Source organism: Crinia signifera, chromosome 3 (assembly GCF_055691185.1).
Source record: "Crinia signifera chromosome 3, ASM5569118v1, whole genome shotgun sequence".
Taxonomy (NCBI): Eukaryota; Metazoa; Chordata; class Amphibia; order Anura; family Myobatrachidae; genus Crinia; species Crinia signifera.
Window position 1 is genome coordinate 245,445,330 of NC_139219.1, and position 24,699 is coordinate 245,470,028.

Below are 24,699 nucleotides of genomic sequence, written 5' to 3' on the forward strand. Positions count from 1 at the left end.
TTAATAGCAGTCATGGACTAGTCCTCATTTTATTCATTGAACTTGTGCAACTTAAATGTTCTCCACTATTTCTTCTTTCCTTTCACACCACCCTTTTTGCCTTTATTCTTTGCTTTCTTATCTTTTTTAGTTTTACTTCCATTTTTCCCATTCTGAAGTAGAGAAGCATATGGTCCGAGCCTTTTCCGTACCATTAGCCCACGCCACAATGCCTGGATCTGCAATAAAGGACACAAATTATTATATTACTATAGAGGCACTATAGAAGTAGAGATAAGATCAGATAAACCCAGCTTGTATGTCATTCAATGATAATCAATATTGGTCAAAACACATGTATCAGGTTTAATTATCCATGGCCTTATTCAGAGGTGTATTCAAACACGGTAGCAAGATTTAAAATTGAATTGGATTTTGGTGACCTATACTGATACATTCACTGGTAACACAATCCCGAGCCATGGAGGCCCCACGCCAAAACGTACAGGGCTTAAAGGATCAGCTGCCAAAGTCTTGGTGCCAGATACCACAGGACTTAGAGCTTAGAGAATCCATGCCTTGACGGGTCAAAGTTGGTGTAGTAGCACAAGGGGGACCTACACAATACTAGGTTGGTGGTTTAATGTAATGGCTGAAAGCAATTACACATTGCCCCTTTATATTCAGCTTCTGAAAAGTGGTGGATATAACATTCAGTGCCAAAGAAACCAAAACTTTAGACTTTAATTAAACAAAAATAGAAAAGTATAGAAAAAAATATATAGAAACAATAGTTTAGTAACACATGTGACACTATTGCTTTACTAATTGAAAAATTTATTCATATACACACACATATATTTTAAAAAGTAAAAATAAATAAAAAAAGCTCAATAAATTGCATATGCATCAACTTGATGTTAAAAAACATATAAAAAAATATTCCGCACTGAAAAAAACCCCTATGGTCCAGGACTGACTAATTGGAGAGTTCACCAACATCACTAGACCCCTGAGTGGGGAAAGTAAATACGGCCAAACACAGCGGTAATTGTCAGCATACAAGCACCATTGACTGGGCAAAATCCCAATAGCTACTTTGTATAGTAACCGACATACCTCAACATCATAAGCGGTTTGAGCTTATTAATTCCGGATATCTTACAAATACATTCCTGATATTAGCAGTCAATTGGAGTGACTGACCAGTGGTCCAAACCCTCCAGGCAGGCTGCTAAAAAAGTAATTGGGCTAACGAGCTTATGAACACTGAGTCATGCTGATAATTGTCCACAGCTTTTTTATATGTTTTTAACATCAAGTTGATGCATATGCAATTTATTGAGCTTTTTAAATTTATTTTTACTGTTTAAAATATATGTGTGTGTATATGAATACATTTTTCAATTAGTAAAGCAATAGTGTCACATATGCGCTCTCTAAATATTGTTTCTATATATTTTTGTCTATACTTGAACAGCGCTCAGGATTGCAGAGTTCCTCAATTGAGAGCAGCAGGTGTCACTTTTTCTGAATATAATTAATATTCCAGACACTGTGCGCCCAATTTTTTGGTTTTCTTTTTTCTCCCAACCCTGTGTGCCTGGTGGCCGTGTGTCTAAATATATCACACGATATCCCCGGGAAACATTTGGAGGGGGAAGCAAGAGACCAAAATTGTGTATTGTTGTTTGAAAAGTGAAGGCAACTTCCTACCAAATGTCTTGTAGCAAAGGTCTAATGCCCCGTGCATGCGGTCCAATGTGGTCTATTTTTCTATTCGATTTTGATTCGATCAGCATGCATGGCTGTGCAGCATCGAACTTCAATAGAAAGATAGACTGTGTAGGCAAGACTATATAGTACAGATCTGTACAATATAGTCCAAATTGAATGTGTTTGCCTTGCCGTGCGATTCAACCCTGATTCGAATCGGGAATGAATAGAAACACCCCTTAAGAGTAGGTTCTGGTTTAAGCCAGGAAATATACCAGTTAGATGGATAAATATTAGGGCCCTTATTCTGGTTCGTGCGGTACGGCCCGCGTGCGGCCGTACCGCCGATGTTTTCCGTCTGCACATGCGCAGAGGTCAATCTGCGCATGTGCAGGCGAATTCGCCGCACATAACGTTTGTACGCCGCAAAGGGGGCGTATAGGGGCGTGAGGGGCTTCATGCCCTCATTTCCCTATGTATACGCCCCGCGTTTCATGGGCGTTCCCATGCAAACGCGGGGCGTACGCATGGTAATGAGGCCATGACGCAACTCATGGGGGCGGAAAGCTGACGTCGCCGGATGTCAGCTTTCAGCCCCCATACAAGCTACCACACGGACGATTGTCCGTGTGGTCTCAGCTTGCGGGAGCTGCCGCGGCGTGCGGACCTGCCTTCGATGGTCGACGACCATCGAATGCAGGGGGCAGCTCCCACCATGGTGGAGGCGTACGCCTCCACCATTTTCATGCGGATCGGCAGCCGTCCGTGTACGGACGGCCGTGCCGATCCGTCTTGTAGGCGGGGATTCGTCTGGTGCGGTCGGAGCCGCATATGCGGCTCGACCGCACCAACCAGAATAAGGGCCTAGGTACTGTGTTGGCACTTGCGACAAGCCTGTTATTCATATAGAAAGACTCACCTGGCTAGGTAATTAGGCGTCTGCAAAATCTTTGATATTATTTTTTAATGTCACCCCGAACTGCTAGGAACTTTGTTACAACACGTAATAAAATATACTTTGGTGCTCAGCTGAAATATATAATTTTCCTTTAATTAACTCCTACAGAAATTCTTCATAAACTAGGCACCACTAACCCAGACCCCTTCATTTCTGCTCCATTATCTGCAATCACTCAACACAGCACGCTCCCAAGTGAGTGATGTCTATCCTGCTGCAAAAAAAACACACTGCAACTGTAAGGTCTATAAGGAGGTGGCCAAAGTGTGTACAGAGAGAGATTCAGAGAATACTGTATGTGGGATCCATGCACTGAAGCGATAGGCTGCAGGGCCCTATAAAGGAAGTGACAAGGAACTTCATCCGTGTGGCCTTGGACGGTAGCCCTCTAGCCCTGTTTTCCTCAATGAAATGTAAATGTAATTTTAAAAAAAAATAAAGAAAATAAAAAAACACTGGTGGCACCTATTAGGAAATTGGCCTACAGGGAAAAGTCCCAGCGAAGCGTATGCTAATTCTGCCATTGCACATTGGCCCTCATTGGCCCTTCGCAAAGCTGCGAAATGCGCAGATATAAGGGTCATCTAAACGCTGCCCGCACAAACACCCGCCCCCTCTCACCGCCGCTTTCCCCGGACGCATGCAATGGGATGTTTAGCATAAAAGGTTGCACATGCGCATAAATGTTTACTCCCCCGTGCAAACACGCACAAACTAGAATGAGGGCCATTACCTCATAGTTTATACAGAATGTATTATTGTTACCTTTGTAGCCATCAGATTTCTGTGTCTTTTTTCTTTTAAGTACTCCCAAACAGCAGTTTTCCCTAGGCTGCACACCTCCAACCCCGGATCTTGCATTGGATTCCCTTCTAGTAACAGTTGGTCCAGCTTGTGTAACATGTCCAGATTGCCTGGTAGACTGGACAACTGATTGTTCTGAAGAAGCAATTGTTGCAAACCTGAACACAAAACAGGAAAATTATAATCTGCTGAATTAGCCTTTAATAAAATAAGAACATTTGCTTATGACACATTGGGGCAGATGTTCTTAACCTTGGAGAAGTGATAGAATCCACCTGTGTTTTTGTGCAGCACCGGGGTGCCACCCACAAATGTCCGTTGCCTTTCAATCATCTTGTGAATGGCCAGCGATGCCCAACCAATGCTGGCTTTGTTCGCAGGATGGTCAAGTGCATGTGCACAATGTAAAATATGCATGCACAGTCTATTGATAATCAGCAGGGCTGTGAATTCACAGCCTTGCATTATGACCTGAATCAGGACCTAAGTGTTGATGCAACTGAAATGAATATGACTTTAAATCATATGTTCCTATACCGGAGCATGTGCAGTGTGAAAGCATGCAAAATATGCTCAGATAACAGACATATATTGAATGAAATTATGATTCACTAAAGAGGTAGGAGACTGGATTTTTCACTCTCCAAGGATCACATTAATGTCAATGAGACATCTGCAGGGGGTGGATGGTAAGCATGTCCAAGGAGGTGCCACAACAGAAGTGCGTGCTAGGAAGACCATGCAGTTGTGCCCCCACAGATGTGCTGCTAGAGAAGCTTGTGCTAGGTAGGCAATGCTAGTGTGCATCTACAGAAGTGTATGCTAGGAAGGCAATGCTAGTGTGCCACTACAGAAGTGTGTGTGCTAGGAAGGCAATGCCAGTGTGCCACTACAGAAGTGTGTGCTAGGAAGGCAATGCTGGTGTGCCACTAAAGAAGTGTGTGCTAGGAAGGCAATGCTGGTGTGCTGCTACAGAAATGTATGCTAGGAAGGCAATGCTAGTGTGCCACTACATACTGTAAGTGTGTGCTAGGAAGGCAATGCTAGTGTGCATCTACAGAAGTGTATGCTAGGAAGGCAATGCTAGTGTGCCACTACAGAAGTGTGTGCTAGGAAGGCAATGCTAGTGTGCCACTACAGAAGTGTGTGCTAGGAAGGCAATGCTGGTGTGCCACTTAAGAAGTGTGTGCTAGGAAGGCAATGCTGGTGTGCATCTACAGAAGTGTGTGCTAGGAAGGCAATGCTGGTGTGCCACTGAAGAAGTGTGTGCTAGGAAGGCAATGCTAGTGTGCCACTACAGAGGTGTGTGCTAGGAAGACAATGCTGGTGTGCCACTAAAGAAGTGTGTGCTAGGAGGGCAATGCTGGTGTGCTGCTACAGAAGTGTGTGCTAGGAAGGCAATGCTGGTGTGCTGCTACAGAAGTGTGTGCTAGGAAGGCAATGCTCGTGTGCCGCAACAGAAGTGTGTGCTAGAAATGCAATGCTGGTGTGCCGCTACAGAAGTGTGTGCTAGGAAGGCAATGCTGGTGTGCCGCTACAGAAGTGTGTGCTAGGAAGGCAATGCTGGTGTGCCGCTACAGAAGTGTGTGCTAGGAAGGAAATGCTGGTGTGCCACGAAAGAAGTGTGTGCTAGGAAGGCAATCCTGGTGTGCTGCTACAGAAGTGTGTGCTAGGAAGGCAATGCTGGTGTGCCGCTAAAGAAGTGTATGCTAGGAAGGCAATGCTGGTGTGCTGCTACAGAAGTGTGTGCTAGGAAGGCAATCCTGGTGTGCCGCTACAGAAGTGTGTGCTAGGAAGGCAATGCTGGTGTGCTGCTACAGAAGTGTGTGCTGGGAAGGCAATGCTGGTGTGCTGCTACAGAAGTGTGTGCTAGGAAGGCAATGCTCGTGTGCCGCTACAGAAGTGTGTGCTAGGAAGGCAATGCTGGTGTACCACTAAAGAAGTGTGTGCTAGGAAGGCAATGCTGGTGTGCCACTAAAGAAGTGTGTGCTAGGAAGGCAAACCTGGTGTGCCGCTACAGAAAGTCTGCTAGGAAGGCAATGCTCACGAGTCACTAAAGAAGTATATGGAAGGTAGGCAATGCTGGTGTGCTGCTACAAAAGGGTGTGCTAGGAAGACAATGCTGGGGTGACACTACAGAAGCTTGTCTTAGGAAGGCAATGCAGATGTTCTGCTACAGAAGCATGTGCTAGGAAGGCAATGTAGGTGTGCAGCTACAGGCTCATGGAGGTTATTCAGACTTGATCGCACTGCTGCTAAATTGCAGAGCCCATCGATCAGGTATTCTCCACCCAGAGTGTAATCCTGCCCTGTACACGCCTTCGATTTGCAAAAATTATCTGGATCAGCGATTAGATGCAAATCCATTTGCAAGCCGCTCAACATCAAATGTTTTTTCCAGTATATGCAGTCTTTGTGTAGCCCAGTAGTAGTACGTTTATTTAGGATTTAATCCTCGACTGCAAAAGAAGCAGTCAGATTGGAGCTGGAGCTGACATCACTCACCCTCCCATCAAACATATAAGCACATCTTCATTTTTTCTGACACTCCCAAAAAAACAACTAAAAGCTGGCTTTCTGTCAATCAGCTTGCATACGGCCAGCGATCAAATAAGTAGCAGGATCTTATAGCCATACGCATGCATTTATCAATAATCGCTGGGTTCGTGAATTTTCAGCTGGGTGACCAGGTCTGAATACCGCCCGATGTGCTGCGAAGACATGTAGGTGCTCTGCTACAGCAGCATGTGCTAAGAAGACAATGCAATTCTACAGCTATAGAAGCATGTGCTAGGAAGGCAATGCAGGTGCGCCATCACAGAAGCATGTGCCAGGAAGACAATGCACATGTGCCGCTACAGAAGTGTGTGCTATTAAGGCGATGCAGCTGCGCCATTTTAGAAGCATGTGCAAGGTAGGCAATGCAACTGAACAGCTGCAGAACCAAAGCACTTTACTGTGCTCATCACGTGCTTCATAACCAATAGCACAAATCAGTATCAGTAATACAAAAATACCTTGGATTTTGCAGATGGAATCTGGCAGAGTCTTTAGCAGGTTATTGTGGAGATCAAGGACTACAAGATTTAGCATCAGGCTCAATGTGGATGGAAGACATTCAAGATTATTGTTTTCAATGTACAATTCTTTCAGATTCTAGATTGAACAAGAACAGTTAATCTCAGTGTTCATCCTCATATCAGCATACATACTGTGTATAAATAACGCAGTGAGAAAGACTGCACTTGTTCTATAGCCAAACATGCCCCTTATAATAACAAAATAAAGTACTGACTCAAAATGGGGCTTTGCCCTTCACATAAAACTATAATAAGCCGTTAAAGTAACACATTTAGAGAAGTATTACATCAAGTTCTTGCGCTAATTTTCTTGTTTTTGTCTCATTTAAAGAGCTACTAAAAAAAATAAAAAAGTGGAATACTAAAAGCAACAGATATTTGTATCAAAAGAGTCATGTCCCCATATACAGGTCTGACTTGTCCGAGGGACAAGTCGGACCTGACTTCCCTTCAACCCTCCCGGCAGCTCCCCGGGGGGTTGCATACGATTTGGCACTTGATGTGCCATTTTGTACATGCGATAAATTGCATGCGATTTGTTTAATGTACAAAGGTTTGAAAACTCCCAAACAAATGAATGGGCGGCTGCTGATTGGCTGATGGAGCGCTCCGTGACAAAAATAGTGGATCAAGGAAGCGTGTAGATGTAGCATATCTAGACTTTAGTAAGGCATTAGACAGTCTCATATTGCAGGCTACTAAATAAACTTGAATGTGTGGAATTAAAGTACAAAACTGTTAAATGGATAAGAGCGTGGTTGCAGGATAGAAAGCAAACAGTTGTAGTAAATGGAGTGCATTCTATGGAGGGAAATGTTACTAGTGGAGTACCCCAGGAATATGTACTTGGACCAGTGCTCTTTGATATCTTTGTTGTGACAATGCTAATGGTATTGATGAGGAAGTATGCCTTTTGCAGATGACATAAAGGTATGTGACATACCAGTAGGAGTAAGACAAATAATGGATGATCTAGGTAGACTACATGAATGAATATGGCAGCAAAAGTTTCATGCTAAAAAATGCAAAATCCTACACTTGGTTCTCAAAAATGTCACTATAATGCAAACAACTGAGAAGGAAAGTGTTTTAGGAGTCACTATTTTAAGTGACTTAAAGACAGGAAAGCAATGTAACAAAGCAATGAGAGGCAAGTCAGGGAGAGGAATCAGTAGCAGGTAAAGAAAGAAGTAATAATGCCACTGTATAGCTTATTGGTACGGCCTCATCTAAAATATGTAAACTTCTGGAGACCATGGCTTTTATTACTAAGATTGGAGTAATACTGAAGATGGGATATTGCTGTGGGCAACCAATCAGATTCTATCTATTTTCTTCTCGAAGGTTCTAGCAGAATCTGATTGGAAAACATCCTATCTTCAACAGAACTCCCATTTTAGTAAATATACCCTCATGTCTTCAGAAGGATAGAATTACATTATAGAGTGTACAAAGAAGGGCAACTAAAATGGTGCATGGTCTACCCCACAAAACTTACCCGGAAAGACTAATGGATCTTAGTTTGTATAGTTTGAAGCAGAGAAGAGAAAGTGGGCACATGATAGAAACATTCACATATATCAAGTGTATTGAAAAAGAACAGAAGTGAGACATTCGTCAAGGACGAGAAGTATTAGAACACGAGGACATGCACTGAAAATGGAGGGAGGCAGGCTCATGGTAAATTTATGGAAAAATAACTACACAGAAAGGGTAACTAATAAGTGGACTAGCCTCCCGCCAGAGGTGTGCTGTCGTATCGCTGCATCACTGGGATAGCTGGGAGCAAGCAGCTCTCCTGCAGAAATCCTGAAATATATCCTGCAAGTGTCTGTTTCTCCAAACTGCCTTTAATTATGAGGTATACTCCCCTGTTTGGGGAGGACTGCCTGTTTTTGATTTTCCTGCAGGCTTTCTGGAGATTTGAGTGACTGGTCCATCCTCTACGTCAGGGGTGGGGAACTTTTTTTGTGCCAAGGGCCGTTTGTATGTGGGAAAAAAATCCTTCGGGGACCATATGTAAAAATTTCTCTTACAAATTGTCCTGCTGCAGCCGTCCCACACTCCGGCGGCTGCCGCTGAATAGGACTGACTGTCTCCGGTTGCTGTTGATTAAGAGGAATCTCGCAAGAACTACCGACCTCTCGCGAGAAATCCCCTGTACTTGACTCCCGGCAAAGCCGCCGGGCGGGTGGGCGGGCCACTCAGACTGCCTACGGGAGCCGCATACGACCCCAGGGCCTGAGGCTCCCCACCCCTGCTCTACGTAAAGACCTAGTGCTCCTAACCCCAGCTACCGTGACTGCCCTGTCAAATACTACTTACTTCTTTTATTGTTGGTTGTATTATTGTAAAAAAATCAATGAATTTAAAAATGCAGTGTGCTGTAACTTTACCTTGAGGATGCAAATGTTTCCTGGTAATGTTGCGAGTCTTGTCCCCTGATCCTGCCCAATGTACAGCTTTTCCAAGGACTCCAGCAGGAAAACTTCTTCTGGGAAAGCAGCAAATCTGTTCCCAGTAACCCCCAAGTAAGTCAGTTCTTGTAACGACTTCACCTTTGGCGTAATCTAGATTAAGGAATATTTCCTCCTTATTAATCGACAAAGAGATATTTTATAAATCAAAGAACAACTATAAGAAATCTAATAATAGTGATTATGTGACCTGATCATTTATTTTTTTACTAAAGCAATATAGTAAAAACAAAATGAGACACTCACCAATCCAGATAAACCAAGATTAATGTAATAATGCCATAGGTCTTAACTGTAACAACCCAACCACTAGCTCAATAGCCTAGTAACGGCTGCTTTCTACCTCTTAAGCCCCTTTCACATTGCAGTTTTAACACGGCATATTGCCGATTTTTAACTGCTTTAAAACGGTACCAGCTGCAATATGAAAGCTCCACAATCAATTTACCGGTAACAGAATACTGGTATTTTGAAACGTGTTAAAAGCAGGATCCTACACGTTTCAGAGCCTTTTTCCTGCAGTCTGAACAGCTCAGACAGCGGCGTAACTATAGCACCGCAGCCCCCGCCACAGCGGGGGGGCGCTGTGCATGTGGGGGCACCAGGGGCTGCGGTGCTATAGTTACACCCCCCCCCCCAATCCCCCGCAGACTTACCTATCTCGCTGGTCCCGGCGGCTCCGTTCTTCTGCTGAGGACCACCACAAAATGGCCGCCCCCATATAGCACACTGTTCTCTGAAACTGTCTGCTGTATGGGGGCGGCCATTTTGTGGTGGTCCTCAGCAGAAGAAGAACGGAGCCGCCGGGACCAGCGCGATAGGTAAGGCTGCAGGGGATTGGGGGGGGTTTGCATGGGCAGCGGGGGATTGGGGGGGGGGGTTTGCATGGGCGGCAGGGGATTAGGGGTGCTTGGCGGGGCGCCCCCCCCTAACGGCGGGGGGCGCCCAAAACTTAGTTACGCCACTGAGCTCAGAAACGGCATTTGCTACAAATGATAACCACACTTGATCCCCGCACACAAGCAGGAAAAAATAACATTTAAAATGACATTGTATGGCTTTCTATGGGTGAAACGGGTTGAATCTGAAGGTACACAAACAGTATTGAAACTGCAATATACCTTTACAACATGCAATATGAAAGCGGTTTAAATGGCTTTTGACCAGTTTTAAGACACGTTTGCAAAAACGGGTTGAAAGCAGGTTTTTGCAATGTGAAACCAGCTTAAGTGGCTTTCTCAAAATGAATAGTCATTCACGAGTTAGTGTTACCCTATACACTAAGGCAGTAGTTTTCAACCTCGGTCCTCAAGGACCCCCAACAGTGCACGTTTTCCAGGTCATCTGGCAGGTGCACTCGTTATTCACTGACACATTTTAAAAGATCACAGGTGGAGCTGATTATTTGAAAAAAAAAAAAACAAGTAAGGGGGACTGAAGCGCTGCCTCTATATGTGATGTTGTAATAAAGGATATGAGATACAGTAGGGTGCAAAGTAAAGGATATTTTATTAAATAGACCTTTTCCATAAAAACAAGAATTTATAGATAATAAGGTTACAGCAGGGCCCTCCTACCTCCAAGTCGGTCTGTTGTTACCCAGTTTGTTTTATCACTGTCTACTATTGTAAAGCGCAACGGAAACTGCTGCGCTATATAAGAAACTGTACATAAATTAATTAATTAACACAGCGCACCTCACACTTACACATTGGACAGATACACACAACACACACACATAACACCACTCACAGTACAACACACACCCACATTCACTACAACACATAGTCAAAAACAGTACAACACACAGAACACACACACTTAAACATTGCACAGATACACACAGCACACTACACACACATATACGTAGCACACCTTACGTACTTACACATTGGACAGATACACAAAACACAGTACTGGTTTCCTAGCACGGCACCCACTATGCAAATAGCTTAGTGTGCTATTCTGCGTAGTGAAATCGCATGTTAACTGCACAGGAGTGCTTATACAATGAAATATCGCATAGTATCGCATGGCACCAAATGTGATGCAATGCGATATTTCATTTTACAAGCACCCATGCCATATCGTCCAGTATGTACATTCAATATCGTTATCGACCCCCAGTCATCTGTAGCCATAGCTCAATCCGATAATATCATCAGCGACTACATGTACAGAGCAGGGGGCGGGTGACATCACTGACCGATATCATTCAGTGTGCTTGTACAATATGGTTCTCCCACTGCCGCAGGAATCGCTCCAGTGTGTACCCAGCATAAGTGGTTACAACACCAGAATCATTATTTAGTGATACCGTACCCACAGCTGTTACTAGCACTCTGGGTATACTACATATGATAATATAAGTAAGCTTGTGACTACCTACAGTCACCATAAAACACTTGTGAAAAGAACACGCAAATGTGCATTTTTCATAGTGTTAATGCAACGTCAATGGGTTCCTGGCATTAACAGTAGCTCCCTCTGCAGCAAGGCTTCCTGTGGTATCAGGTAGGACATATAGCAATGCTGCTATACAGGCTGAACAGGTACCATAGATACCAGTACTACAATATCGCTTCTACTGCATCAATCAAAGTTAATTTGTATACCTCATGTTAAATAGTAATATTACTGTTACTTTAAGATACTAGATGTTAGGTGTTCTTACCATGCCAATTAAATTATCATCCAATGACAGTACTTGCAGTTTCTTGAGTTCACAAATCACATCTGGAAAATCAGTGAAATAATTTTGGCTAAGATCTAATATCTTCAGAAGTTCCAGTTTAGCAAAAGCAGCAGGTAACAAGGACAGGCCAGTGTTTTTCAGATAGAGAACACTGAGAGAATTCAACGCACACATTCTAGATGGGAATGTTCTCAACGCATTATTTGACAGTACAAGTTCACTTAGTCCTTTCAGCTCACTAAGAGCACGGGGAAGCTTGTGGAGGCGATTATCAGAGGCATCCAGCACAGATAACTTTGCGCACTGAAAGTTTGTATTGGGAATAAATGACAGCTTATTGTGATTTACAAACAGCTTAACAAGACTGCGTAAAGATCCAATATCAACAGGAAGAATGGTCAATCTATTTCTTTCAAGATCAACAACTTCTAGAGCTTGCAGAGCGCATATCTGTGTTGGGAAAACCGCAAATTTATTATTCTGCAAATAAATTTCTTTCAGATGTATTAAATTAACTATTTCTGATGGGAGTGATTTTAGGTTGTTATTGGACAGACCCAACAGATGTAAATGATGGAGAACTTTGCATATCTGAATAGGAAATACTTCCATGTTTACATTATATAGTCTAAGCTCGCGAAGCTGATGTACTTTGCTGATGGCATCCAGAGAGTTACATGTCAGCGGATTGCTGCTAAGGTCTAAACTGCGGAGATTCTTCAGCTCCCCAAGTTCATCACAAATGTGAGTAATGTTATTGTCATTTAGGTACAGAACTTTAATATTATGAAGATGGCAGATATCTTTTGGAAGGGTTTTAATCTGGTTCTTCTCCAAGTGCAGTTCTTCCAGGTCTTGCAGATGAAGAACAGGAGCAGGGATTTCTGTATACATTTTCTGAGCTGAATCCATGAAGAGGACACGATATTTCTGGGGACTGGGCAACTCAGACTCGTGTTTCACTTGAAGCGTCTCCCATGTCTGCTCTTTAGTGTCCAAGAAAACAGATGTCACAGTTTTTGAAAAGCGAACATTGGCCATATTATCAGGTGTATCTTCACTAAATTCAGGCATTTCTTCAGTGTTATATTACTTAGGTTATAATCTACAAATAGAAAAAGACAGAAACTGAATTATTGTGTATGTAACATAGACAGTGGCATAACAATGGCACAAAGCAGTGGATTAGGGGAGCCTGTGCTATGGGATCCCGCACTATGGTCTCTCCAGATTTCAATGTCCTTCCAAAGATGGCCGCTAACTTGGGGGAGACAAATGCTAGAGGACCTACTGGGTAGTGTATATTGCTCACAGCTGGCAGCAATTACAGCCCATCACCTTTCAGAGGCTCTGTCCCTGCGGGCTTACTCTGACATACCACTGATGTTATGCAATCTTGGGTGCTTATATCACACCCACATAACATTGCAATTGCAATCTATAATAAATGGATGCCCTGTATATTTAGTACATTAAATTGTGTAAAATGTGCCCTTTTGATTTAACTCAGGGTACTTGTGTATTATAACAGCGCCCAAGTTTGTTACGTACGGCACCGTAGGAAAATCGCATCACATTGCATGGGCCATTGTAAGTGCCGTGCGATGAGATCCGATTTTCCTATGTAATGTATTCAGTGCTCTTTTATTTATATTGTATAGGGTGTACGATGCCATTAGGTATACAATAATGACATACAATGAGGTTTTAGGCACCCCCCCCCACTATCCACGCCACCCCAAAGTGTGGCGAGCATTGGCGTGGAGTTGATTTTATATAGTGTGGTAAGCTCAGCGAGTCCGAAGCGTGGCTTGCTGCGCTCGCTACACTATATAGAATCAACTCCACGTCAACTAGGTAGAGGAGGAGGGGTAGAATAAAGTCTCTCTGTATGGTCCGGGCATGTAGCAAAAACCGGACGGTCCGGACCACACGGGGAGACTGTAATCTCCCCTCCCCCATGTTCCAGGGCCATCTTAACACTGTCAGGGGCCCCTGGGCAGAACACTAGTGCGGGCCCCCCTCACATACGGCTCCCCTCACATACAACCCCACCACATACCTATGAGCAGCAGTGTCTGAGCAGCGGTGGCTGGGAGTTGTAGCGCTATTTGCCGGGTCGACGGGAAGCGCTGCTGATTTTGAAAAGACTGTGTGGATGCTGATTGGCTGAGAGAATTCAGCCAATCAGTGTCCACTGGACACTGATTGGCAGAATTCTCTTAGCCAATCAGAATCCGGCTAGTCTCAGTGTCCCGCCGACCCGGGAAATAGCAGGACACTGTCCAGCCGCTGTCAGGCAGCCGGAGCACAGGAAGCCCTCCCATATCCCGGGTTGAGCGAGCCGGAGCACCACTTCCCCCAGGTACCCGGGAGGCTGCGATGCTGTGATTGCCTGGAGGGGGGGGGGTTGCGGGTCCGCACTGCAGGAGGCTGAGCCACAGGCGGGGATCAGCACCATGGACAGCGGCATGCACTGGGCATGACGGAGAGCGGGCGGGTGGCTGACAGGACTGTCCCGAGCTGCCACCTCCGGCTGGAGTGGGTGTAAAGGCAATGCCATGTTCCCCATTGGGGTGGGCCCTTAGGTCATAGGGCCCCTGGGCAACTGCCCATCATGCCCAATGGGAAAGATGGCCCTGCCATGTTCCTGGTGATAGCTATCACAGGGACCCCCCCGGGCAAGACACCCCCCCGGACCAGACCCTACATGCTCCGGTCTGCAGATTTTGATGTCCTGTCCGGCCGTCCAGAGTCTAGTCCGGGTCCGGTTTTTACATAGTCCCGTGAATTGGGTTATGGGTGAAAACCGGACCAGGACAAAACCTCCGGACCGCCGAACCAGACATCAAACTCTGCATTTTGTAGCTTGTAGCCTCCGGTCCGGGGGGTGTCCTGTCCGGAGGGGCTGCCTGTCACACCTGTCACCAGGTAGAAGGGGAGGGGTAGAATAAAGCCTCCCTGTATGGTCCGGGCATGTAGCAAAAAACGGACGGTCCGGACCACCCGGGGAGGCTGTAATCTCCCCTCCCCCATGTCCCTGGTGATAGCTATCACAGGGACCCCCCGGACAAGACACCCCCTGGACAGGACACCCCCCGGACCCTACAAGCTCCGGACTGCAGATGTTGATGTCCTGTCCGGCGGTCCGGAGTGTAGTCCGGTCCGGTTTTTACATAGTCCCCGTGAATTGCACTTTTCTGTAGTGATTCTAGTACCCCATGTGCTCTCATTAGACTTCTCATTAATCCCCCAGCATTATTATAATATATGTGTGGCCTGTGGGGCGATAAGTGGTTGGAAACTAAACATAAACTCCATATAACTTCCCTGGTTGATAAAAATGGGAGATGTATCAAACTTTCCTAGAACGTTGCTCTTGCCCCCTTATAAATGTAAGTAACAGCACGGAAAGCTGTAGTGCACCCCGGGATGTGGCACTGGCGGGCACCGTATGCCACAGCATTACCGAGGATGGTAGCAGGGCGATGAGAGTAGCGGGAGAGTGCCGGTCATATTACCCGCACTGCTGGTTCCTGGCTGTCCTCCTACCTGTACAGCGCCGCACGGGTCAATGTCTTACAGCGGCTGCCCCGGTAACGTATCCCGGGCGGGAGAGAGCCGGGTGCGCCTGCGCCGTGGTCACGGCAACCGGGAGACAAACACTAGTACTGTAGTACAGCCACAGAACGGGCCAAGCCGGAGACAGAGTACGTTCCCTGACTACAGCAGCAGCCAGGTATCACTGTGTGTACAGTATACAGTTGCGCTACATGAGGTGACGCAGTAATTCCCTATGTACTATCCGTGCCCGCCGCTGCCTTTCTGCGTGCACAGTAAGAGCGTCCTTTATTCGTACATGTCCTGTGCCATAACCTATTATAGATATGGCCACATACACCTGTACTCCAATTACCCCCAACAATCCCTGCGGGTGATTCTGGTTGGCTGGATAAGCAACGAAAGTTCGCTGATTAGCACAGCAGCCCTGTACATGTGAGTATGCACTATGCAGTTCGGAAACATCGGTCCCCAAATTAGAATCAGGACCCTGATTCTGAGTGCTACTGCTACAATGCGTCCTGCCGCGTAATTTGGGTACTTTGCAATTAATGGGACCACCCTTTATGGCACTTTTAATGATTTCTTGACGTAAGAGGCATGGCGCACCATAGGCAGCAGCATGCAAATAACATGCCCAGTTACTCTGGGACTTGTGATATGCTAAAAAAAGGTGCTTTAATGCAGTTAACCGTATTAAATCACATTTTTGCTTATCACAAGTCCCTGAGTGAAGCTTCTTCCTGCTGATCTGTACGTGAGGACTTCACTCTCCCTTAAGCTGGCACCCGGGCAGGTACTCCTGACTTTATACACAGTGGGGTGCCTTACTTTTTCCTTGGACATATGTGTGTGTGTGTGTATCCCTGCACCTCTCACTCCCTCCACCTCTCCATCACCTGTCACCTGTCACCTGTTATCCGCTGCCGCCTGCTCCTACTGCCGGTGCTTCTGTCGGGTCACGGCTCTCCTAATAAAAAGTGACACTAAGAAAATGACTGCACCCATAATGCAGACCGCTGCCCGAATTTGTGGCAGGGGGGGGCGCAAATTTAATAGTTACGCCAATGCTTGCACCTCTCACTTCCTCCTTCCCTGTATCTCTGTGCCCGTAACCTCTCACTCCCTCCTTCTCCGCACTTTTATGTCCCCTGTCACCCCTGCACCTCCCTGTCTCCACTGCACTTTTCCATCCATGTCACCTCTAACGCCCTCCTTATCTCCACCTACTGTCCCCCATGCATCTCTTACTTCCCCCTCCTATGCACCTCTCCATCCCCCTGAACCTCTCAGGTCCTCCTTCCCTGCACTTCTTCTTCCCTGACACCTCTTACTCCCTCCTTCCTCTCGCCTCTCTGTCCCTGTCACCCCTGCACCTCCCTGCCCACCTGTCTTGCTGCACTTCTACACATCCATGTCCCCTCCTTATCTCCACCTCTCCATCCCCCCTGCATCTCTCACTTTCCCCTTCTCTGCATCTCTCCATCCCCCCTGCACCTCTCACTTCCTCCGGTACTTGTGAATTATCACGGCGCCAGCCTAAGCTACGTTTTCAGCGTAGGCTAAGCTACGTTGTCAGCATAGCCCAACGGCTGCCTAGTGTACTCAGTGTAGTGTCCCCGCGGCAGCCCTGTGTAGTCAGCGTAGTGTCCCCGTCAGGCAGCGTAGTCACCGTACTGTCCCTGCAAGCTGCAGCTCTGTCCCTTGCAAGCCTAGTGAGTGCCTCTCACACAGCGCCGGTAACCGCCAGATCCCCTGTGCTGGTGGATGCCGGCGGAGAGGCGCTCCATCTGCCTGAGATGCACGAGGGTCTCATACGTTTGTGCTTCTCAGTAATTCTTGCGGCAGGGTACGGCAACCCTGCCCGTGTCCGCTTCAGGGAAACGGACAGGGTTAGGGGTTTGGTAGCGCGTGCGTCTCCTGCACAAAGGGGGAAGGGGGGGGGGGGTGCGGTCCGCAAGTGCCTCTCATGCACAATAAAGGATGCATTACACGTCAAGTAATCCGTGTCCGCTCGCCACGCTTCGAGCTAGGTGGCTCGCTGCGTTCTCCACACTTTATAAAATCAACTCCACGCCGACCTGGAAAGTGGGGGTATGAAGAGGTCGGGAGGACGCGTACCGCGTCTGCTTGCCACGCTTCCTGCAGACATGGATAGTGGGGGTGTTTCAGGAACACATTCACACCTGTCATGTCAGGCAGGTTAAAATGGTCATTGGTTCCCACACAATGTAATAAGCGCTGACTGACTACGCTAACTGCGTAACGCTGACTGACTACCTCTCTGTCCCGCTGCCCCCCCTCCCCTTCACAGGAAATAGGATTGTCCCCATTGAATGCTGTAAATCATGTAAAACAAAAATAATGTCATTAATATGTTGTTTAGCCATGTCAACAGGTCTGAGCCAGCAGTATCAAGTGGCCTGTACTGAATTAAACCAAGCTGTTAATCCTGTTATTGCGGAAATACTTCTACAAGAAGAGCAACCTGGGTAGGTATATTATGATTGTCATATATATTTATATTACCAGGATACTTGTGCTGCAACATGTGTTCTTGTAAAGCCAGGTTAGGTGTTAAACAGCAACCCCTGAGGATCAGATTGTAGTCATATGGAGGAGGAGGCCAGGTCAGTTGCTGCAAAATTATGGATCAGGTCATAATGATATGGGCAAACTGATAAACGTTTAGTTTAGATCAGGCGTGTCCAAACTGTGGCCCTCCAGCTTTTATGAAACTACACATCCCAGCATGCCTTGCCATAGTTTTAGCAGTCCCTAATAGCAAAACTGTGGCAAGGCATGATGGGATGTGTAGTTTTACAACAGCTGGAGGGCCATAGTTTGGACGTGCCTGGTTTAGATATCATGAATAGTGGGGTTACATCCAGTGTCAAAGGAGGCACACGGTCTCCATGTCTGGGAGGATGGGGGCAGAGAGGAAAGCAGATATGCCTGTATTATTCTTGCAGTCCTGGGTTAAGTGCTACCTGTATAGTTAGCTAGGCAATGAGCTGCCATTGGTACACTGCATCCCAGCCGTCGGTGAGCCTCTAATCATAAGCGGTGTGCATTTACACGAGATAGATTTTTCTATTATTGTTTACTATTTTTTCATATAAAAAGGTACTTACAGTACGCCGGTTATTGAATTGGAATATTCTTTTTTTTCTAGACAACATATTTCTTCCTTGAATCTCTGTGGAAATCATCATATGCTGTCAGGCAAGCGCATTACAGATGAAGACTTCCTTGTCATAGCTCACATACTGAAACACAACTGTTATATAACAAGTAAGTCTTTCATGATTTACAGTATGTCAGATGAGTCACAGACAATGCAATGTAAAGATGACACACTTGCATCCACATGGGAGTGCATGGAAAGAAAAGTGTATATATTTGCTCATATGCATTGTTACCCGCATCTATGCAGCCGTGCTGCCACTATCCATATACTGTACTGTACCTATGCACCTACTGCAAGTGATTCATTAGAGTCAGGCAGAACTCTGCATAATGTGGTGTAATGCCCAATTCTCCTGTACGTGTGCGCTGTAGTCAACTCTATACACATATTCAGCTATGCAACTGAGAAGTGTATGATTCTGAACCACCCATTGATGTGTGCTAAATATTACAAGATCCATCTGCAGATTGGCCTTGTGTGCAGCTCTGAATCACAGTCGGCAGAGCTGTGCAACAGTGACATCAGAATCAGAATGACTTTATTGCCAAGTATATCAATGTACAGCATACAAATAACACAGGGAATTTGTTTCCGATAACCACTGCTCCCACACAGTGTACATACATAACAGACCAATACAAAACAGGATCATTACATGGGGAGGGCATCAGGGTTGTATTTAGATGCATATAAAGGCTGAGGGGCTGCCTCACTAACTCATCTTCTCCAGCTACTAACCAAACTTATGCTTTTTGATAAATATGATGCGACAACGCCTGGTGGACACCCAAATGCATTCTTAAGAAGATGGAAGACTTACGAAAACCTAACCATTACCAAGCAGATTTGAGTCCTTTCCTCTCCCCCCTTCCCCCCTTCCCCCCTGAGATATACACCGGTGAAACTTCGAGTATACGCCAAAAAGAAATATGCTTATAGTCACAAGCAAATTTTCTACCCATACTAGCATCTAAGACCAACTGATAGATCGACCTAAAACTCTAGACTAATCCATGACAACAGTAGACGTCGCCCCCCCCCCTTCCCCCCTCACCCTTATACTATCTCCTCCTCTTTTCTACTTTTCTCTTTCTTCCCCCATAAAGTTTAGCATGTATGTTATCTGATTTATACAGTTTGTTAGATTTTCGAGACGTATCTGCACAATGTCATGTACCTAAGTTTTGTGATATCTTAACCCCGAACACACGATGTTAATGTGTATGGCCCTTATTCTGAACTGAGCGGTACGGCCCGCGTGCGGCCGTACCGCCGATGTTTTCACTCTGCACATGCGCAGAGGTCAATCTGCGCATGTGCAGGCGAAATCGCCGCACATAAAGTTTCTACGCCGCAAAGGGGGCGTATAGGGGCGTGAGGGGCTTCATACCCTCATTTCCCTATGCATACGCCCCGCGTTTCATGGGCGTTCCCATGCAAACGCGGGGCGTATGCATGGTAATGAGGCTATGACGCCAGTGATGGGGGCGGAAAGCTGACATCGCCGGATGTCAGTTCTCCGCCCCCATACAAGCTTTCACACGGACGATTGTCCGTGTGGTCTCAGCTTGCGGGAGCTGGTGGGGCGTGCGGCCCTGCCTTCGATGGTCGCAGACCATCGAATGCAGGGGGCAGCTCCCACCATGGTGGAGGCGTACGCCCCACCATTTTCATGCGGATCGCCAGCCGTCCGTGTACGGACGGCCGTGGCGATCCGTATTGTGGGCGGGGATTGGTTTGTGCGGCCGGAGCACCGTATGCGGCTCCGGCCGCACAGATCTGAATAAGGGCCTATGTGTCAAATACTTATACGCTCACTAAACCTTCTCCTACGCCATACTGATACGAAATATGTCATGACAAAATGTTGCTATTTGTTCTTTAATATGCTGAAAATCCAATAAACAATTGTTGAAAAAAAAAAAGGCTATGGGGCTGATACGCAAGTCAGAAATGAAGAGCATATCTTGTATGTTTTCATACTGCTCCAGAGCCAAATGTATGTATCTCTACTTGCAAACAAAAGGGGGTACTGTTGGGACTGTTGCAGGTAGGAAAAGTTTTATGGTTGATGCCATGTATATGGCTGGCACACACAGATAAGTATGACAGCTATGAAAGCAAGCATACAGTTAGAGGAGGTCCAGCTGCAGAGATGCTTACAATTTTGCAAATGGTCATATACATACAAAGATGCATACTCATACATCTAGCCTCAATACTCCATTCAACTGGAGATGCGATCCACCATGTCCTGTGCAACTCTGCTAACATTGAGTGTCCCTTTTTTGCTGAAAATACATCTTAGTTGCATAATTTGATATATGACACTTGTACTGTATATTTTGTGTGATTGAGCGTCAGATGTATCAAGCTTCAAAAAGGAATAAACTGGAGAGTGTAACTATGAGTGATAAACAACCAGCCAATCAGCTTCTAACTGCCATGTTGCAGTCTGGGTTTAAAAAATTAGAGATAGGAGCTGATTGGCTGGTTGTTTATCACTCTCCACTTTATCACTTTTTAAAGCTTGCTTCATCTGGCCCTTAGTCTGTATATGGAGCAGAACAGAACTTGTATTGGAAAAAAAAGCTGTGGCTGCTGCGTTGTAGCACTTTGTGTACAGATTCAGAGACTCATTCCCGGGCCTGCTGGAGGGGCCTGACAGGGGCTCTGGTCTGACTCCCCCCTGACCCCTCCATCCCTCCTGAGCAGCAGCAGCATCTCAGCATAAGTGTCTTCACTGACAGCGTGTGATTTCATGATGAGCCTGCTGTCAGCACAGCACATGCTGTAGGTATGTGCTGCTGCTGCTGAGGGAGGGGGGGGGGGATAACACTCTCCTCTCAAATCTACAGTGTTTTTCAACCCCTTTTAAACATTTTGGGGGTGTGGCCTAATCACGGGAGGCAGCCACATCTCCTACAATTAGGCCACGCCCCTGAAATTTTACCGGGGCCCGGCATGCCTCTCAGCTGCCCTGGGCCTAAGTAGGCTGTTCGTTACACTATATAATTTTATTTATATGGTGCTCTTTCTCTAATAGGACTTGAGGCGCTTCACAGAGTAATGTAATACAGTACAGGAACAATGGAGTACAGAAAAGCTTTTCATAAACAATGCTAAGGGAATTACAGAAATGCCTGAGTAAACAGGAAAGTCTTGAGTCTACTTTTGAAGGATTCTAGAGATGGGGCATCTCAAACTGTGCAGAGAAGCGAGTTCCATAGAGTCAGAGTTGCATGGCTAAAAGCTCGACCCCTTAGATGAATTACGGGAGATTCTAGGGACTGCTAAAAGTCCATCATCTACAGATCACAGGAATCGGGTGGGACAGTATGGCATCAGAAGCTGCTTCAGGCACCTTGGTCATGTAGGGCTTTGAAACTCAGTAGGATAATCTTGAAGATGATTTGCCATTTTATGGGCAGCCAGTGAAGGGAGTAGAGAAAGGAATTATACTGGGAGACCAAGATGGAGGGCATTGAATTAATCTAATCGAGATGATACAAATGCATGTATGACTTTTGGCAGATCTTCATAGGGAATTAAATGTTTGATTCTGGCTATGTTCCTCTTTAGATAAAAGAACGATGATTTGATTGTGGCTGATATCAGAATGTTTAAGTGCCAAGCAACCATCCTGTACAATGCCAAGATTCCGCACATGATCAGAGTTTTGTAATTCTGTACCCCCAAGTGTCAATCCAGTTGGATGGCTATGCTGCAGTCTTGTCTTTTGTTGTTAAGGCCCTATCATAAGGACTTCTGTTTTATCAGGACTCAGTCTCAGCCAACTGGCACTCAACCACTCCTGGAGCTCAGCTAGACAGCCATTTAGGGTTGTTATTGGGTCCCCAGTGCCCGGAGCAAAGGACAAGTACAGTTGATTATCATCTGCTTAGCAGTGGTAGACCAGGCCATGGAGCCTAATTATTTCACCAAGTTGCAGCATGTACACTACAAAAAGCATGGGGGTAGTATAGAACCTTGTGGGACACCACATGGCAGTGGCACTGATGGTGATGGGTATACTCCAGTTGACACTCTCTGTGACCTGCCAGTGAGAAATTATATGAACTAGCTTAGACCTGTGCCATCCAGTTGACAGAAATGTTTCAGGCGCTTGATCAGAAGCCCATGGTCCACAGTATTGAATGCTGCAGAGAGATCCAGAAGGATTAAGATTACCAGTCTCTTGCCATCAGATTATTTAGCACATACTCCAGGGCTGTTTCACTGCTATGTCTTCTCCGGAATCCTCATTGTAATGGTATATATCATGAGTTGTCAGGCAAATTTCCAATTACGGTAATTCGCTACCACCTTCTCAATAGCCTTTCCTATGTTCAATGGTCCCTCAGATGAAAATGTGCAGGTCCTCCCCTGTTCTCCCTCAGCCAGGAACCAGACGGTATTTTTTAATATATGAATTATATTTTGAAGATCAAAAGTTCATAGTGACAATTCTTGTCTTCAAAATGTATCTGCCCATAGCGTCTATTCATGGGGGCAAGGCGGGCAGGGCATGTCAGCACCTCCCAGAGCACTGAGTATGTCTGCCTAATGATGAAAACTGGAGGCGTGGCTCGCAATATTGTCATAATCACAAAGCCACACCCCCTTTTCCTGAAGCCCACATCACCCTGTGGACATCCCAAGTCACACAACATGCATATTGGGAGGTATGCAACTGTGAAATAACTAAATTGAGTGTTTGAGTAACTTCTCTACCGTATTATGCCTGAAACTGTACTTTCCTTGAGTTTAAGATTTTACCTGCTCTATTATCTTTGCGTAGAACGTTTTTTTATAGAAATTCCTGAATCTCTCGTGCTCGTTAATGTTTCTCAGCCATGTTATTTTACTTTTTGGTTTTTGTAGGAAATAAAAGGTATGCCACCTAGTGGCAGCTTTTAAGTTTGGTAGAGGTCCAAAGAAGGCACCATGCACGAGTGGGATACGGTCATATTGTCTACAGCATTTAGGTCTACAAGCATTAGGTCTACACCACTAGGTCGACCTGCATTAAGGACGACCTGCATTTAGGTAGACATGCATTTAGGTTGACATGACTGAAGGTCGACATGACTTAGGTCGACAGGGTCATTAGGTCGACAGGGTCATTAGGTTGACTTTTATAAGGTCGACAGGGTCATTAGGTCGACATGGGGAAGGTCTACAGGCAAAAGGTCGACATGGGGTCATTTGACTGTTTTATGAGTCGACATGTGCCGACAGGTGGTATTTCATGCCCTACCACCCACTAGGGTGTGGTGGGAGAATAAAATAGTGTGCTGAGCGTAGCGATGCACCGTTCCCGAAGCATGGCGAGCGCAGCGAGCCATGCGAGGGGACGTGGTGCCATGTTGACTGTGTCGACGCTCGAAAAAATGAAAAAATAAATAAAATAAAAAAACCATGTCGACTTTTTCACTGTCGACCTAATGACCCATTCGACCTTATACCTGTCGACCTAACACATGTCGACCTAATGACCATGTCGACATATTGACTCTGTCGACCTAACCCATGTCGACCTTCAGTCAGGTCGACCTAAATGCAAGTCGACCTAATGGTGTAGACCTAATGCTTGTAGACCTAAATGCAGTCTGACAAATGATCCCATTCCGCACGAGTGATGACAAAAGGAGTTAATGGCTTAAAAACAATTGTCCACTGTATGAAATTATTTTGTGTGGTATTGTCCTTCAGTATAATGTAGTATATTATTGCAAATATATGTATTATATTGTGATCGTAAGCAACTGTATATAAAACATGTTTTGTTTTAGATCTTGATTTGCGGTTCAACAAATTGACAGATAATGGTGCAGCGCACATTGCTAAATGTCTTCAGGTATGTTGCAAAAAGTACATTAAAGAATTCATGTGCTTTTATTGAAATTTGTTACTGCCATTGCAAGAAAAATGGACATTTATTTGTTGTTGTTAGGATGGTTCTTCTCTTGATCATTTAAATCTTATGGGAAATGACATTGGAACAGAAGGTGCTGCGGACATTGCTAAAGCCTTACATGTAAGTAAATGATACAGTGGGTGTGATGTTTCCTACATCCTAATGTGACACCCACGCTTAGGGGCTCAGTCGTCCAGGGGGTTGGTAGACAATAAACGAAAGCAGGCTTGAGAGCGCAGATGCAATTGAACAGGAGTGATTTTATTCTTCACTTTATAACAATAAGAAATATTACGACCTCTGGTGAACCAATCTCTGT

General features: G+C 45.5%; 2 protein-coding genes across 6 annotated transcripts in view; one reads left to right on the forward strand and one right to left on the reverse strand.

The window, feature by feature from the left end:
* On the reverse strand, nucleotides 1-15,429 carry LRRIQ4 (leucine rich repeats and IQ motif containing 4). Of its 3 annotated transcripts, none has more exons than XM_083177803.1 (6): nucleotides 15,262-15,429; nucleotides 11,689-12,814; nucleotides 8,934-9,107; nucleotides 6,475-6,613; nucleotides 3,419-3,615; nucleotides 1-218 (listed from the first exon to the last, which is right to left on the reverse strand). In XM_083177803.1, exons 2-6 carry the CDS (start codon nucleotides 12,781-12,783, stop codon nucleotides 66-68), a joined length of 1,758 nt encoding a protein of 585 aa, XP_083033929.1. In that variant the 5' UTR covers nucleotides 12,784-12,814; nucleotides 15,262-15,429; the 3' UTR covers nucleotides 1-65. The 3 variants fall into 3 exon arrangements, with proteins under 3 accessions (XP_083033929.1, XP_083033931.1, XP_083033930.1); XM_083177805.1 differs by having other exon boundaries at nucleotides 15,231-15,429; XM_083177804.1 differs by having other exon boundaries at nucleotides 15,179-15,429.
* LRRC34 (leucine rich repeat containing 34) overlaps nucleotides 15,153-24,699 on the forward strand; it is a 21,328-nt gene continuing 11,781 nt past the window's right edge. Inside the window, exons 1-5 of one of the 3 annotated variants that reach the window (XM_083177806.1) lie at nucleotides 15,153-15,419; nucleotides 17,657-17,762; nucleotides 18,446-18,564; nucleotides 24,256-24,320; nucleotides 24,417-24,500. In XM_083177806.1, coding sequence (XP_083033932.1) covers nucleotides 15,284-15,419; nucleotides 17,657-17,762; nucleotides 18,446-18,564; nucleotides 24,256-24,320; nucleotides 24,417-24,500 — 510 coding nt within the window. In that variant the 5' untranslated portion in view covers nucleotides 15,153-15,283. Of the gene's footprint in view, nucleotides 15,449-15,500; nucleotides 15,706-17,656; nucleotides 17,763-18,445; nucleotides 18,565-24,255; nucleotides 24,321-24,416; nucleotides 24,501-24,699 lie in introns of those variants that run through there. The other 2 variants (XM_083177807.1, XM_083177808.1) reach the window with 2 other exon arrangements.

What these genes read in the sequence shown, in the direction of transcription:
- LRRIQ4 (XM_083177803.1), bottom strand. Translation starts at nt 12,783, where the DNA reads ATGCCTGAATTTAGTGAAGATACACCTGATAATATGGCCAATGTTCGC. An exon ending in GAAACATTTGCATCCTCAAG is followed by an intron (nt 6,614 to 8,933) that starts GTAAAGTTACAG and finishes TGTTCAATCTAG; the next exon opens with AATCTGAAAGAATTGTACAT. An exon ending in GAAATCTGATGGCTACAAAG is followed by an intron (nt 219 to 3,418) that starts GTAACAATAATA and finishes CCTTTATTGCAG; the next exon opens with ATCCAGGCATTGTGGCGTGG.